The 17,228-nt window shown below is 28.6% G+C and overlaps 1 protein-coding gene across 2 annotated transcripts; it reads right to left on the bottom strand.

Annotated features, from left to right (window-relative positions):
* Positions 1-10,157: 10,157 nt before the first annotated feature.
* LOC135136513 (uncharacterized) lies at positions 10,158-11,172 on the bottom strand. Of its 2 annotated transcripts, none has more exons than XR_010281715.1 (4): positions 10,943-11,172; positions 10,714-10,897; positions 10,482-10,662; positions 10,158-10,426 (listed from the first exon to the last, which is right to left on the bottom strand). XR_010281715.1 is itself a non-coding variant. In XM_064065844.1 (4 exons), exons 1-4 carry the CDS (start codon positions 10,993-10,995, stop codon positions 10,184-10,186), a joined length of 660 nt encoding a protein of 219 aa, XP_063921914.1. In that variant the 5' UTR covers positions 10,996-11,162; the 3' UTR covers positions 10,158-10,183. The 2 variants fall into 2 exon arrangements, 1 of the variants encoding a protein (XP_063921914.1); XM_064065844.1 differs by having other exon boundaries at positions 10,482-10,670; positions 10,723-10,897; positions 10,943-11,162.
* Positions 11,173-17,228: the final 6,056 nt, after the last annotated feature.

Raw genomic sequence — 17,228 nt, 5'->3', positions numbered from 1 at the left:
CGGCATATCATTTTTGGTAATTATCACATAACGACATTAAAAAAAAAAACCTCCAGCCATTTTTATCAGCTGTTTAATTAATGCTTTTTTTGATTATTTAAAAAGATTAGGTGGCTCGTTATGAAATTGCACAGCAATGATACCGTATGATTTTTTTAAATTTCTGCTGCCCATTAAGTCATCGAATTACGTAGGTAGTATCTTAGAACACACAGTTTCTGTCGGGACACGATGCTTGTATTGTAAAATACAACGAAAAGAAAGATAAGACCTACTTTTGGACCGAATTGGGTCTATCAACAAATTTTTGGATGCCTAGATCAGAAATTTAAAAAATCATCCGGTATAACAGTCAGAAAACACGAAACCTAAAACTCATGTTTTGTTAACGAATTTAACATCATCAGAGCTTTTACAAATATACATGTGTCTCCATAAACGGTGGCAGTAGCTTCATTAAGTAAAAGTAAAAACACAACACTAACACAGTGACAAGGGTAGATACAGAAAAATGAAGTGCACGATTTTCTGTCCACGACTGTATACCTATACTATGTTACAAAAAAAATTGGGAAATATTTAGGAATGTTTTGCATTACAGTTTTATAAGTGTTTGCATTCTTTATATTTCTAACAAATGACGTTAAACTGATGACATATAAATGATGGCAGAATTCTGACAGGTGGAAATTTAAACAACAAAAATGTTTAATTTTCGTTTTCACACAGACACTTGTGAGCATAATAAATTAGAATTTGAATGTAAAAAAGGTTATGAGTGCAAAAAATGTATTTACAGCACATTATGAACGAGAATACATTACATCGGAAGAATGTCACGTAGACATTTGTTTGATTTGAATGAGTTTATCGCCCCAAAACAGTTGACTAAAATTATTCATAAGCCTCCACTGAACAAAATATTCTGAATGTTAGTATAATTCTTACGTTATCATCATTTTATTGTTATAATTATTCTCACATTTTCCAGAAAATGGGGTGGCTCGTTCTTAATTTGATCAATAATAAATTGACTGATTCATTAATTTTTTTGAGTCACCTGTTTAAGCAAATCTAAAAAATATTTATGCAGTGATAGGTGATGAGTCTATACTTGTAATTACAAGTATAGACTCATCCTACTTTGCACAATGCACATTTAAGATAGCATTTTTTCGGAAAAATTTTGGGGTGGCGTGATCAATTTTTTAGGGGGGGATGACCAAATATATTTTGATCAAAAATTTACCAAGCCTATGATAAATTTAAAACATCTTCAAGATTTCAAAGCACTTGGTTTTGTAGTTGTTGATTAAATCAATAAAATATATTCACGCATTCATTAAATTTTTTGAGTCACCCTGTATATGCAAATCCAAAAATATGAATGTAATGATAAATCACAAGTATAGTCTCATCACATTTTATACATTTTAGATAGGATTTATTCGGCAAACTTTTAAGGTGACGTCATCAATTTTTTGGAGGGGACAAGTAAATATATTTTGAATAAAACCTTATCATGCTTATCGTAACTGTAAACCATCTGCAAGATTTCAAAGCATTCGGTTTTGCAGATTCCAAATTAAATGTCAAAATGTTGTTTCCTAATTTTGATTTTTTTTTCCAAAAATCTGGACGTTTCGGGTAAAATCTCCATTCGGAGTCATAAACTACATGTGTAAGACTATGTTATTTGATACAATTTAAAACCCAATTACTATGTACAATTTTGAAGTGACGTCATCACATTAGCGGTGGGAATGATTAGACAAATTTTGGTTAGCGTTTTACCATCTACATGAAATACCTAATATAAATACAAAATTTGACAACAATTAGCCCAGACTTTCGGAGATTACCTGTCTAATAAAATTCGGGACGGCAGGCAGACAGACAGACGGAAACGGGAGACCTATTTCTTCGTCCTCTAGGGGTCATGATAGGTCAAGAAAATGCAAAAGTTGTACGGTATTTTGAGGACTATGGACTAAAATTGTTTTTAACTATATAGTGTGTTCTGTTTTTAGGGCATAACAGACAACTTAGTTCAAATGAAACACCCTGTATATTTTTACATATTTTGGTTGATATATTATCAGGCTTTACAACCACAGTTTTTTTTTATTTCGATGCGAGGTTGCCACGTGTTTCCTATTTTCTTGAAATTTTTTAGCAAAGCAAGAGTTCACCGAATTCACACTAGGGTAATTTCCAAATCTGTGTTATATTTTGTTGAATGATAAATAAAGGCACGCGATTTGTTGTGGTATCAATTAAATCAAATTTTAATATGCAGAGTGTTTATGAAAAATTGTAAAACTTTACAATTTACAACAGAATAGTATTTTAGGTTTTTTTTTACAACAGAATTAATTAGTGTATCTTCCTCTATTTTTTGTTTTCATTATTCTAATATTTAGATGTGTTTCTTAAAAAAGTAAAAATATTTAACAAAAAATAAAGTAAGATGCAGTAATAAAATAGAGGATGTTCGATTTGAAAAAACTGAAATATTGATATTGATATGTATTTGAAAATTGTAATACAATTTTTTTTATAAACACTCTTGTGGTGGCCGAATCTGAATCAAATTTTCGCGCTGAAATTAATTAACAGCGGCGCGAAATCACATTTGAATAATTTGAATTTGAGAAAAAAAAATCAATCAAAAATCGTTCAACATAGGCAATCATGTGCACGTTAGCGCTTGGGGGTAGTTGGTAGTTCTGCATGTTCAGTTAGAGGGCGGTAGTTGGTCTTGACAAGAGAGCGGCATGGCGAGAACATGATGAAAGCGTGATTCATTACTTTTTGTTTGGCGTAGTGGATGCATGGTGAAAAGACGCTGTAAGTGGCTAGGTTGAATTAGTTGGTTTGACAGTTAATAAAAGAGAGAAAGCCTTTGTTTAACGAAAATTAATCGTAACGATGACGTCACAGTTTTCCCCCAACACGTGTAAATTTGATTCATTGTTTGTAAATTCCCAGTTCAGGTTAGGAGTTTAATCGTCAACTAGTGCTAACGCAATTTAACAATCAGGATTATTTAAATAAACCATTTGTTAGAAGATTTCATGAAATTCACTTAGTCAGGATAACATATTTGTTTGTTTAATTACTAATAAGTTTCTGGATGCTAATACGTAAGTGTTACATTATAACACTTCTTAATTCTTCACACAAGATTGCTAATAGTTCATTTACGGCAGTTAAACAAGTTCATTATACTGTGAACTGGCGGAGGTTTAAAATAATATCTTCCCTTTGGCAGTTATCATCGTTATCATCATTACACCACCGAGGCATGTCCTCGCAACGATGCCTGGATATTTTTGTGTATATTTATTATGTTTTGTTGGGGTAACCAGTTCACGGTATTATAAACTCTCAAAGTAAACTGTTTTTAAGAAACCTATCACTTGGATCATGACATAATTTGACACAATGTAAACTCTTTCTTTGAATCGTTGATAAAAGTGTGGCAAGTATTAATCTAATGTGAATTTTGCTAGCTTTGCGATTTTTCACCTCATACAATATTTCTCTATCTCACAATTTTAACCTCAGTAATTTTCCTTTTCCTCCTAGAGAGGGGTGCGATTTTTAGCCCCCTCCCAAAAAATTTGCCTATTATTTCTTGCGCTCTCGACTTACAAGAACGTCTTCCCGCCACTTAAAAAAAAAACACAACGTAAGTTCCTTTTGTTAGACGATCACAGCCAAGGCCAAATTTTGAATTTTTGAATTTTTCGCGGGCCTTTCAAGCTTTTTTTCAAGTGTCAATTTAAGGCGGGAAGTTTGGGTTATCACAATATCTTACTCTGTTTTTTGTCCTCACTCTAATATTTCGATGTGTCTCTTAGAAAATTAAAAAAATCGCAATAACTATCAACTTTAAATATAGAAAATATTTAACAATAGAGGAAAACTGAAATATCGATATGTATTTGAAAATGGTAATAAAAAATAAACTGTTGTAAAGTAGAAACTATCAGGTAAAAATAACAATATAATTCTGTGACAGCTATGTCAATGGTGGCATGTGATAAGTTAGGTTACGTTTTCGATATATTTTGCAAATTTAAAAATATCAACAATTTGTTTGCATGTTTGCGGTAAAAAGTAAAATAAAATATGCCCTATTTGGGTTTTTTGTTCAATACGGTTGGCAGCGACGAGGTTTAATTAAATTAAATTAAATTAAATTAAGGGGCATAACTTAAGCGAGTTTGTGCGTTTTATTAGAAAAAATTAGTGTTAATGAATAGAATAGAATATATTTAATAACCTAGAAAAATTACAAAATTTCATTTTTAGATATTATTACGTTCTAACCCTCTGACATGTAAAAGAAATTGACAACGTGTTAACTGCATTCAAGTTTTCTCCCATTTTTCCCTTAAAGTCCGAAAAAACATCTTACACCCAACAATTTTCCAAAATTTACACTGGGGAGTCAACAGATAGAAATGGCTTGGACTTCATGGTCTTTTTGGGTTTGAGGATATATCAATAACAAAGGAGCTCCATTTTTAACAAGTACTGTTTCCAGTATTGCCAGACGTAGCGGAATTTTTCTGAGACTTGAAAATTGGAAAATTCGAGTGATTTTTTTGTGTATTTTGGCACATTATTGTAATTATCAAAAATGTTATCAACCCATGAACTGTTCCCTGATCAATCACTTGTTTTTTTCTTAATATACATAGTATTCTTTGAACAACACGATACTCAAAAACATGTTTTTTATTTCTTGTAGAAAAATACGAATTTTTGCAGTTAAGCTCCGCTCTCTTGGCTCATGACCACAATCCAACCATGACAGACTAGAGAAAGTTTCAAACATTATGAATTATTTCAAGTTATATAAAATAAGCACGGGTTTTTGTATCGTCAGGGCGATTAAACTGATTAATGCATACAACCAATCCAGAGGCAAACAAAATGAATTTTGACCAATAGCAAACGTTTTACACTGATTTAACACAATCGTACCTTTAATCAGTGATTAAACGCAACATCGGTTTATTTAATCAGTGTCAAACTTGAATGCCAAGGTTATCCCGCAAACATGTTGCCTAGGAGCCTAGGAAAATATACTCCGCATAAACACTGTTTTTCTTTTTAATTTTTACATAACAGGCGTCTAAATAAACCTGGTCAGAAGTGATATCTCACCAAATTGAACCATACAGCATTTTCACATTCAATGTTATCAACTTAATTTACTGAATATAGGTTCAGGTAAATAGTTTATATGTAAATAATTTCGGAGGCTTCCACGGTCGGAATCAATACATGATCGTTTTCCGGGTTGGAACCGTGTAAATTGAGTTTTTGGGTTAAACGTTTTGCAAACTTTCGTACGTGGCGTCTTCCGGAGCAGGGTTAAGAATAAGGCAAAAGAGCACGGTAACTCAGTATGTTAACCATACCAGAGGCGAAACTCTTTTTTTTTAACTATAGGTAAAACGAAATATCAAAAGTCGAATAACCGAAAAGTCTAATATCAAAAAATTGAAAAGTCGAAAAAGGGGAAAATTGACAAAAATTCAAACTCAGAATATCGACAATTCCAAATTTCGAAAATTGAAAACTTTAAACATCGAAAATTCGAAAAATCAAAAGTCGAATAGTCAAAAATTCAAAAAATCGAAAATTGCAACTCAAGCATGGAAAAGTTGAAAATTCGAAATATCGAAAAATAAAAAACTCAAGAATGGAAAAATTGAAAATTCGAGAAACCGAAAAGTCAAAAGTTTCAGACTAAAAACTGAAGAATGTAAAAATTGAAAAATCAAAAAGTAGAAACATTGAAAATTCAGGCAAAGAAAATCAAAAACATGAGAAATCAAAAACTCGAAAAACAAATTGAAAAATCGAAAAACTGAAAAATCGAAAAACTGAATATCGAAAAATCGAAAAGTGAAACAATTAAAAGTCAAAAACTGAAAATTTTGAAAAATGGAAAATTTGATAGTTCGAAGGAGTGAAACAAAGAAAAATCGAGGAATTGAAATGGAAACAAATTGAAAATTTGAATACTGAAAAGTCGGAAAGCCGAAATTGTGATTAAAGAAACTGAAAATTAGACTCGAAAAATCGAAAATTCCAAATTTAATTTCAAAAATTGAAAATTAGAAAAATCGAGAAATGAAAAGGCGCAAAGTAAAAAATTGAAAAATCGAAAAACTGCAGACTGGAAAAATTGAAAATTCGAGAAACTGAAAAGTAAAAAGTTTAGACTAAAAACTGAAAAAATTAAAAACTCGAAAAATTGAAAAGCAAAAAAATGAAAAATCCATAAATTGAAGAATGAAAAAATTGAAAATCGAAAAATTGGAAAACTGAAGGACAGAGAAATTGAAAATTGAAAAGTAAAAAAATTGAAAATTCGAGTATCGAAATATCTTAGTAAGTAATACAATTATACTTTTTAATTTAATTGAAATTAAAATGTAAATTAATTAAATTAAAAAGTCGGAAAGCTGAAGGATGAAAAAATTCAAAAATCGAAAAGTAAAAAATTCGAAAATCGAAAATTTAATAATTTGAAGAATTGAAGCAATGAAAAATCGAGAAATCGAAAAAGAAACAAATTGAAAATTACAATGTAGACACATCAAAAAGTCGAATAATGGAAAAATTGAAAAATCGTGAATCCGGATATAATAGAATTGAAAATTAGAATATCAAAAAATCGAAAATTCCAGATTTAATTTCGAAAATTAAAAATAGGGAAAATCCAAACTTCGAAATATCGAAAAACAAAAAATTGAAAAATCAAAAATTCAAGCATGGAAAAGTTGAAAAGTCGAAAAATCGAAAAGTAAAAACATTGATCATTTGAGCAACGAAAATGAAAAAACTGAATACTGGAAAAATTGAAAATCGAAAAGTGGCGAAAGGAAATAATTAAAAAATCTAGAAATTGTTATCGCAAAAATTGAAAATTTGAAAGATTGAAAATTCGAAATATCGAAAAATCAAAAGTCGAATAATGAAAAATATTCGAAAAATCGAAAATTGAAGAAACGAAAAATAAAAAACTCAAGAATGGAAAAATTGAAAATTCGAGAAACCGAAAAGTCAAAAGGTTAAGACTAAAATCTGAAGAATGTAAAAATTGAAAAATCGAAAAGTAGAAACAATGAAAATTTGAACATCGAAAAATCAAAAAGTGAAACAATTAAAATGTTTAAAAACTGAAGAATGAAAAAAATTGAAAAATCGAAAATTAAAAGTCAAAAACTGAAAATGTTGAAAAATGGAAAATTTGATAGTTCAAAGGAGTGAAACAAAGAAAAATCGAGGAACTGAAAAGGAAACAAATTGAAAATTCGAATAATGAAAACTCGAAAAACCGAAATTGTGATTGAAGACACTCAAAATTAGACAATCGAAAATTCGAAATATCGAAAAATCGAAAGTTGAAAAATCGAGAAATGAAAAGGCGAAAAGTAAAAAATTGAAAAATGGAAAAACTGCAGACTGGAAAAATTGAAAACTCGAAAATTCGAAAAATCGAAAAGTAGATAATTAAAAATACGAGTAACAAAATCAAAAACTCGAGAAATCAAAAAATCGAAAAGCAAAAAAAATGGAAAAATGGAAAAATTGAAGAACAGAGAAATTGAAAATTGAAAAGTAAAAAAAATTGAAAATTCGAGTATCGAAAAATCTTAGTAAATAAGCAATACAATACAAGTCTGAAAGCTGAAGAATGAAAAAAATCCAAAATTGAAAATTTGATTATTCGAAGAATTGAAACAATGAAAAATCGAGAAATCGAATCGAATTCCATCGAGAACGCGGAAATAAAAGAATTGAAAATTAGAATATCAAAAAATCGAAAATTCTAGATTTAATTTCGAAAATTAAAAATAGGAAAAATCCAAAATTCGAAATATCGAAAAATAGAGTCTAAAAATCAAAAATTTCATAAATCAAAAACACGAAAAATTGAAAATTGAAAAAACGAAAATTCGAAAAATCAAAAATCGAAAATTTGAAAAATCGAGGAATCGAAAAATTGAGAAACTGAAAAGGAAACTAACTGAACATTCGATTACTGAAAAAACCGAAAATTTGATAATCGGATTCCAAAAAATACAAGAATCGTAAAACAAAATATCGAAAATCGAAAAATCGATAATTAAAAATGCGAGCAACAAAATCGAAAACTCGAGAAATCAAAAAATTGAAAAACCGATAAACTGAAGAATGAAAAAATTGAAAATCGAAAAATGAAGAAATTGAAAAATGGAAAAACTCAAGAGAGAAATTGAATGAAAATTGAAAAGTAAAAAATTGTAAGTAATACAATTATAGACTTTTTAATTTAATTAAAATTAAAATTAATTAAAATAATAAGTCTGAAATGTGAAGAATGAAAAAATCCAAAAATCGAAAAGCAAAAAATTCGAAAATCGAAAATTTGACAATTCGAAGAACTGAAACAATGAAAAATCGAGAAATGGAAAAATTGAAAAATCGAGAACACGGAAATAAAAGAATTAAAAATTAGAATATCAAAAAATCGAAAATTCCAGATTTAATTCCCAAAAAAAAAATAGGGAAAATCCAAAATTCGAAATATCGAAAAACAGAGTCTAAAAATCAAAAATTTCATGAATCAAATACACGAAAAATCGAAAATTGAAAAAACGAAAATTCGAAAAATCAAAAATCGAAAATTTGAAAAATCGAGGAATCGGAAAATTGAGAAACTGAAAAGGAAACTAATTGAAAATTCAATTACTGAAAAAACCGAAAATTTGATAAAATCGGATTTCAAAAAATACAAGAATCGTAAAACAAAATATCGAAAATCGAAAAATCGATAATTAAAAATACGAGCAACAAAATCGAAAACTCGAGAAGTCAAAAAATCGAAAAGCAAAAAAAATTGAAAAATCTATAAACTGAAGAATGAAAAAATTGAAAAGTAAAAAAATTGAAAATTAGTGTGTCGAAAAATTGCAAGTAATACAATTATAGACTTTTTAATTTAATTCATATTAAAATCAATTAAAATAAAAAGTCTGAAAGGTGAAGAATGAAAAAATCCAAAAATCGAAAAGTAAAAAATTCGAAAATCGAAAATTTGATAATTCGAAGAATTGAAACAACGAAAAATCGAGAAATCGAAAAAGAAACAAATTGAAAATTCCAATATGGACAAACCAAAAAGTCGACAAATGGAAAAATTGAAAATACAGAAATAAAAGAATTGAAAATTAGAATATCAAAAAATCCAAAATTCGAAATATCGAAAAATAGAGTCTAAAAATCAAAAATTTCATGAATCAAATACACGAAAAATCGAAAATTGAAAAAACGAAAATTCGAAAAATCAAAAATCGAAAATTTGAAAAATCGAGGAATCGAAAAATTGAGAAACTGAAAAGGAAACTAACTGAACATTCGATTACTGAAAAAACCGAAAATTTGATAATCGGATTCCAAAAAATACAAGAATCGTGAAACAAAATATCGAAAATTGAAAAATCGATAATTAAAAACACGAGCAACAAAATCGAAAACTCGAGAAATCAAAAAATCGAAAAGCAAAAAAAAATTGAAAATTCGAGTATCGAAAAATTGTAAGTAATACAATTATAGACTTTTTAATTTAATTGAAATTAAAATTAATTAAAATAAAAAGTCTGAAAGGTGAAAAATGAAAATTTCCAAAAATCGAAAAGTAAAAAATTCGAAAATTTGATAATTCGAAGAACTGAAACAATGAAAAATCGAGAAATCGAAAAAGAAACAAATTGCAAATTCCAATATTGGCAAATCAAAAAGTCGAAAAATGGAAAAATTGAAAAATCGAGAATACGGAAATAAAAGAATTGAAAATTAGAATATCAAAAAAATCGAAAACTCTAGATTTAATTTCGAAAATTAAAAACAGGGAAAATCCAAAATTCGAAAAATAGAGTCTAAAAATCAAAAATTCCATAAATCAAATACACGAAAAATCGAAAATTGAAAAAACGAAAATTTGAAAAACCAAAAATCGAGGAATGAAAAATAGAAAAGTATTGCAACGAAATCGTTAAAATGATACCACCGACAACAAAACTCTCGTTGTTAATTACTTGGTTACTTCCGCTTGTTTGCCGGAATTCCAGTTAGAAACTAGACAGAAGTGGAACACATTTTATTAAGTACGTTACTCAAACATTGTTTTTTGCATCCACTGGCTTAAATTTTCACCAGTATCTAAAGTTCGAGCGAAGCTTAAAACATCCTTAACGCGATTTTCTGGCAGTTTGGCTGTCCGTAATAGAATAACAACAAAAACAGCCCAGTTTTCAGCCATATTGGGATAACAGTGTATCGCTTTCTGAGCCATTGAAAGTGCACTTTTTTTATCACCACCAACGAAAAACGATAGAGCGACCAAGCTCAAAACCTAGAATACAGAAATACGTTAAAATATGCATACACGAAAAAAAGTAATTAAGTACCTTTGTGACATTCATACTACTTTGTCCTAATTCCATCGCAATATGAGCACATTTGGCGGCAGCTTTAGAGAACCGTTTTTCCTTGTTTAAGCAAATCAACAAGGACGATAATGTTAGCCACGCTGACGCTTGATCTGGGTGGCGATGGATTATTTTGCTTAGTTCTCTAATAGCGGTTTTACTATTTTTCTGTGAACAAAAACGATTAGCAAGAGTTCAGACGCAACACGACGCAACAAACTTTCAGTAAATAGAAATAACTTTTCAAAACTGCAAAATGTTCTATGCACTCTTTTCTATCCTTTAAAACGTTCAGTTCGCTTAAAACTAGTTCGGATAGGTTGAAGTCGTCTTGGAGTAAACCTAGAGAGAGGGTGGCGTAGAAGCCCCAAGGCGACGGCTTTTCCAGTTGTATGCTGAAATTACGCATTATTTTTATGACTCGAAATTGTCACTATTACCTCTGAAACAATAAAGTTTTAGCGGCTTCTGGACCCTCAAACATGTACGCCATTGAGGCTAAGGCGGCTAATAAATCCGACTGATAATGGGGTTCGTCAGATAACCAATGTTACGTTCTAATTCTTTGTGTAAAAGAAATTGACAACGTGTTAACTTCATTCAAGTTTTCTCCCATTTTTTCCTTAAAGTCCGAAAAAACATCTTACTCTCAACAATTTTCCAAAATTTACACTGGGTAGTCAACAGATAGAAATGGCTTGGACTTCATCGTCTTTTTGGGTTTGAGGATATATGTATCAATAACAAACATTTTTAACAAGTACTGTTTCCAGTGTTGCCAGACGCAGCGGAATTTTTCTGAGATTTGAAAATTGGAAAATTCGAGTGATTTTTTTTTGCATTTTGGCACACTATTGTAGATATCAAAAATATTATCAACCTATCAACTATTCCCTATCAATCACCTGTTTTTTTCTTAATACATATACATACTTAGTATTCTTTGAACAATACGATACTTAAAAACATGTTTTTTATTTATTGTAGAGAAATACGAATTTTGCAGTTAAGCTCCGCCCCCTTGGCTCACAATGAATAAAAAAATCATCACAATTGAGATAGGGCGGGTGGGTGGGGCTTATATTTTGTCTTCTCCGTCTTTACACAGGCAATTTGAAAAATTCCCGCGAATAAACTAAAAATTCGTCAATTTTATTAATTATTGTCAATGTGGCGGCACAATAACACGTCGGTAAGCGGAGAAAGATAAGCTCCTCCGTAGTCTAGTGGTAAAAGCACCCGCCCGTCAAGCGGTAAACGTGTGGTTCGATTCCCACCGGAGAAGCAACATTTTTCTTCGCTTACCTACAGTTACATGTCCACAAAATTCCGCCAAATTTCTAGGTCATACAACCAATCTAGACAGAAACAAAATGAATTTTGACCAATAGCAAACGTTTTACACTGATTTAACACAACCTTACCTTTAATCAGTGATTAAGCAACACTGGTTTATTTAATCAGTGTCAAACTTGAATACCGTTCGAACTATTCATTTGATAGTTTAAATTTGCCAAGGTTATCCCGCAAACATGTTGCCTAGGAGCCTAGGAAAATATACTCCGCGTAAACACTGTTTTTTTTTTTTAAATTTTTATATAATAGGTGTCTAAATAAACCTGGTCAGAAGTGATGTCACCAAACTGAACCATACAGCATTTTCACATTCAATGTTATCAACTTAATTTACTGAATATAGATTCAGGTAAATAGTTTATATGTATGTAAATAATTTCGGAGGCTTTCACGGTCGGAATCAATACATGATCGTTTTCCGGGTTGGAACCGTGGAAATTGAGTTTTTGGGCTCAACGTTTCGCAAACTTTCGTAAGTGGCATCTTCAGGAGCAAGGTTAAGAATAAGGCAAAAGAGACATACTGAGGTAACTGGCGAAACTCTTTTTTTTGAACTATAGAAAAAACGAAATATCGAAAGTCGAATAACCGAAAAGTCTAATATTAAAAAATTGAAAAGTCGAAAAAGGGGAAAATTGAGAAATTGATATTACAAAAATTCAAACTTAGAATATCGAAAATTTCAAATTTCGAAAATTGAAAACTTGAAACATCGAAAATTCGAAAAATCGAAAAGCAAAAAATTGAAAAATCAAAAACTCAAGCATGGAAGAGTTGAAAATTAGAGAAATCAAAAAGTAAAAAGTGCAAAACTAAAAACTAAAGACTGTAAAAATTAAAAAGTCGATAATTCGTAAAATCGAAAAGGAAAAATACTGAACATTTAAGCAACGAAAATGGAAAACTGAATACTGGAAAAATTGAAAATCGAAAAGTGGAAAAAGCAAAAAATTAAAAAATCCAGAAATTGTTACTGCAAAAATTGAAAACTTGAAAGATCGAAAATTGAAAAAACGAAAAATAAAACACTCAAGAATGGAAAAATTGAAAATTCGAGAAACCGAAAAGTCAAAAGTTCAAGACTAAAAACTGAAGAATGTAGAAATTGAAAAATCGAAAAGTAGAAACATTGAAAATTCAGGCAAAGAAAATCGAAAACATGAGAAATCAAAAAGTCGAAAAACAAAAACATTGAAAAATGGAAAAATTGAAAATTTGAACATCGAAAAATAGAAAATTAAAAGCCAAAAATTGAAAATTTTGAAAAATGGAAAATTTGATAGTTCGAAGCAGTGAAACAATGAAAAATCGAGGAATTGAAACGGAAACAAATTGAAAATTCCAATACTGAAAACTCGAAAAGCCGAAATTCTGATTAAAGAAACTGAAAATTAGACTATCGAAAAATCGAAAATTCCAAATTTAATTTCGAAAATTGAAAATTAGAAAAATCGAAAGTTGAAAAATTGAAAAGTCGAAAATTCCAAAAATCAAAAAGCAGATAATTAAAACGAGCAACAAAATCGAAAATTCGAGAAATCAAAAAAAATTTGAAAATTGAAAAGTAAAAAAAATCTAAAATTCGAGTATCGAAAACTCTTAGTAAGTAATAGAATTATAGACTTTTTAATTTAATTAAAATTAAAATAGAAATTAAAAAGTCTGAAAGCTGAAGAATGAAAAAATCCAAAAATCGAAAATTAAAAAATTCGAAAATCGAAAATTTGATAATTCGAAGAATTGAAACAACGAAAAATCGAGAAATCGAAAAAGAAACAAATTGAAAATTCCAATATGGACAAATCAAAACGTCGCAAAATGGAAAAATTGAAAAATCGAGAATACGGAAATAAAAGACTTAAAAATTAGAATATCAAAAAATCGAAAAACAAAAAATTGAAAAAACGAAAAATAAAAAACTCAATGGAAAAATTGAAAATTCGAGAAACCGAAAAGTCAAAAGTTTAAGACTAAAAATTGAAGAATGTAAAAATTGAAAAATCGAAAAGTAGAAACATTGAAAATTTGAACAAATTGAAACAATTAAAATGTTTAAAAACTGATGAATGAAAAAAATTGAAAAATCGAAAATTAAAAGTCAAAAACTGAAAATGTTGAAAAATGAAAAATTTGATAGTTCAAAGGAGTGAAACAAAGCAAAATCGAGGAATTGAAAAGGAAATAAATTGAAAATTCGAATAATGAAAACTCGAAAAACCGAAATTGTGATTGAAGAAACTCAAAATTATACAATGGAAAAATCGAAAATTCCAAATTTAATTTCTAAAGTTGAAAATTTGAAAAATCGAAAATTCGAAGTATCGAAAAATCGAAAGTTAAAAAGTCGAGACATGAAAAGGCGAAAAGTAAAAAATTGAAAAATGGAAAAACTGCAGACTGGAAAAATTGAAAATTAGAGGAACTGAAAAGTAAAAAGTTTAACACTAAAAACTGAAAAAATTGAAAACTCGAAAATTCGCAAAATCGAAAAGTAGATAATTAAAAATACGAGCAACAAAATCGAAAACTCGAGAAATCAAAAAATCGAAAATAAAAAAAAATGGAAAAACTGAAGAACAGAGAAATTGAAAATTGAAAAGTAAAAAAAATTGAAAATTCGAGTATCGAAAAATCTTAGTAAGCAATACAATACAAGTCTGAAAGCTGAAGAATGACAAAAATCCAAAATCGAATCGAATTCCATCGAGAACACGGAAATAAAAGAATTGAAAATTAAAATATCAAAAAATCGAAAATTCCAGATTTAATTTCGAAAACTAAAAATTGGGAAAATCCAAAATTCGAAATATCGAAAAACAGAGAGTCTAAAAATCAAAAATTCCATGAATCAAAACACGAAAAATCGAAAATTGAAAAAACGAAAATTCGAAAATCCAAAAATCGAAAATATGAAAAATCGAGGAATCGATAAATTGAGAAACTGAAAAGGAAACTAACTGAAAAATCGATTACTGAAAAAACCGAAAATTTGATAATCGGATTGCAAAAAATACAAGAATCGTAAAACAAAACATCGAAAATCGAAAAATCGATAATTAAAAATACGAGCAACAAAATCGAAAACTCGAGAAATAAAAAAATCGAAAATCAAAAAAAATTGAAAAATCGATAAACTGAAGAACAGAGAAATTGAAAATCGGAAATAAAAGAATTGAAAATTAGAATATCAAAAAACCGAAAATTCTAGATTTAATTTCGAAAATTAAAAATAGGGAACATTCAAAATTCGAAATCTCGAAAAATAGAGTCTAAAAATCAAAAATTCCATGAATCAAATACACAAAAAATCGAAAATTTAAAAAACGAAAATTCGAATAATCAAAAATCGAAAATTTAAAAAATCGAGGAATTGAAAGAAAATTTGATTACTGAAAAAACCGAAAATTTGATAATCGGATTCCAAAAAATACAAGAATCGTAAAACAAAACATCGAAAATCTAAAAATGGAAAATTAAAAATACGAGCAACAAAATCGAAAACTCGAGAAATCAAAAAATCGAAAAGCAAAAAAATTGAAAAATCGATAAACTGAAGAATGTAAAAATAGAAAATCGAAAAATGAAGAAATTAAAAAATGGAAAAACTGAAGAACAGAGAAATTGAAAATTGAAAAGTAAAAAAATTGAAAATTCGAGTGTCGAAAAATTGTAAATAATACAATTATAGACTTTTTAATTTAATTGAAATTAAAATTAATTAAAATAAAAAATCTGAAAGGTGAAGAACGAAAAAATCCAAAAATCGAAAAGTAAAAAATTCGAAAATCGAAAATTTGATAATTCGAAGAACTGAAACAACGAAAAATCGAGAAATCGACAAAGAAACAAATTGAAAATTCCAATATGGACAAATCAAAAAGTCGAAAAATGGAAAAATTGAAAAATCGAGAACACGAAAAAAAAGAATTGAAAATTAGAAAAATCGAAAATTCGAAGTATCGAAAAATCGAAAGTTGAAAAATCCAGAAATAAAAAGGCGAAAAGTTAAAAATTGAAAAATGGAAAAACTCCAGACGGGAAAATTTGAAAATTCGAGAAACTGAAAAGTAAAAAGTTTAAGACTAAAAACTGAAAAAATTGAAAACTCAAAAATTCGCAAAATCGAAAAGTAGATAATTAAAAATACGAGCAACAAAATCGAAAACTCGAGAAATCAAAAAATCGAAAAGCAAAAAAAATTAAAAATCGATAAACTGAGGAATGAAAAAATTGAAAATCGAAAAATGAAGAAATTGAAAAATGGAAAAACTGAAGAACAGAGAAATTGAAAATTGAAAAGTAAAAAAAAATCGAGCATCGAAAAATCTTAGTAAGTATGTAATACAATTATAGACTTTTTAATTCAATTAAAATTAATTAAATGAAAAAGTCTGAAAGCTGAAGAATGAAAAATCCAAAAATCGAAAAGTAAAAAATTCGAAAATAGAAAATTTGATAATTCGGAGAATTGAAACAATGAAAAATCGAGAAATCGAAAAAGAAACAAATTGAAAAATCGAGAATACGGAAATAAAAGAATTGAAAATTAGAATATCAAAAAATCGAAAATTCCAGATTTAATTTCGAAAATTAGAAATAGGGAAAATCCAAAATTTGAAATATCGAAAAATTGAGTCTAAAAATCACAAATCGAAAATTTGAAAAATTGAGAAACTGAAAAGGAGACTAACTGAAAATTCGATTACTGAAAAAACCGAAAGTTTGAAAATCGGAGTCCAAAAAATCTAAGAATCGTAAAACAAAATATCGAAAATCGAAAATTTTAAACGCGAAAAATTGAGAAGCTGAAAAATAAAAAAAATGAAAAATCGAGATTTAAAAAATTGTGTATTCGTATATCTGAAAATGTTGAAAATCGAATGACCTAAAATTCGAAAAGTAGAAATGTCGAAAATCTTGTAACCTTCATGACTTCAGAGCACAAAGTTTTATGGTTTCTAAGTTACTTTTTGATTTTTCCCCAAAAATCTGGACATCAAGAGTTACAAACTCAACAAGGATTCATGGATCGCATATACACAAGTTTGCAATTCTGTAAAATTTAGAATTTAGGGAACGTTTATTCGGCAAAATGTAAAATGACGTAAATAAAAACTTAACACGGATTCATAAACCACAAGTGTAGGAGTATCTTATTTTATACAATTTAAATAACATTTACTAATGTTTCTAGTTACGTAAATAAGATTCAATTTTGAAATATCGAAAGTTTCGTTGAATTTTAAGCCAGAAAAAAAAATTGAAAAGTTTTGCAACGAAATCGTTAAAATGATACCACCGACAACAAAACTCTCGTTAATTACTTGGTTACAGCCGCTTGTTTAATGGATTTCCAGTTAGAAACTAGAC

This window comes from Zophobas morio, unplaced genomic scaffold (assembly GCF_036711695.1).
Source record: "Zophobas morio isolate AGI-343-1 ecotype UQ-CSIRO unplaced genomic scaffold, CSIRO_AGI_Zmor_V1 ptg000026l, whole genome shotgun sequence".
Classification (NCBI taxonomy): Eukaryota; Metazoa; Arthropoda; class Insecta; order Coleoptera; family Tenebrionidae; genus Zophobas; species Zophobas morio.
Note: the sequence above shows the minus strand (reverse complement) of the source record. Positions and strands in the feature narration are given on the sequence as shown.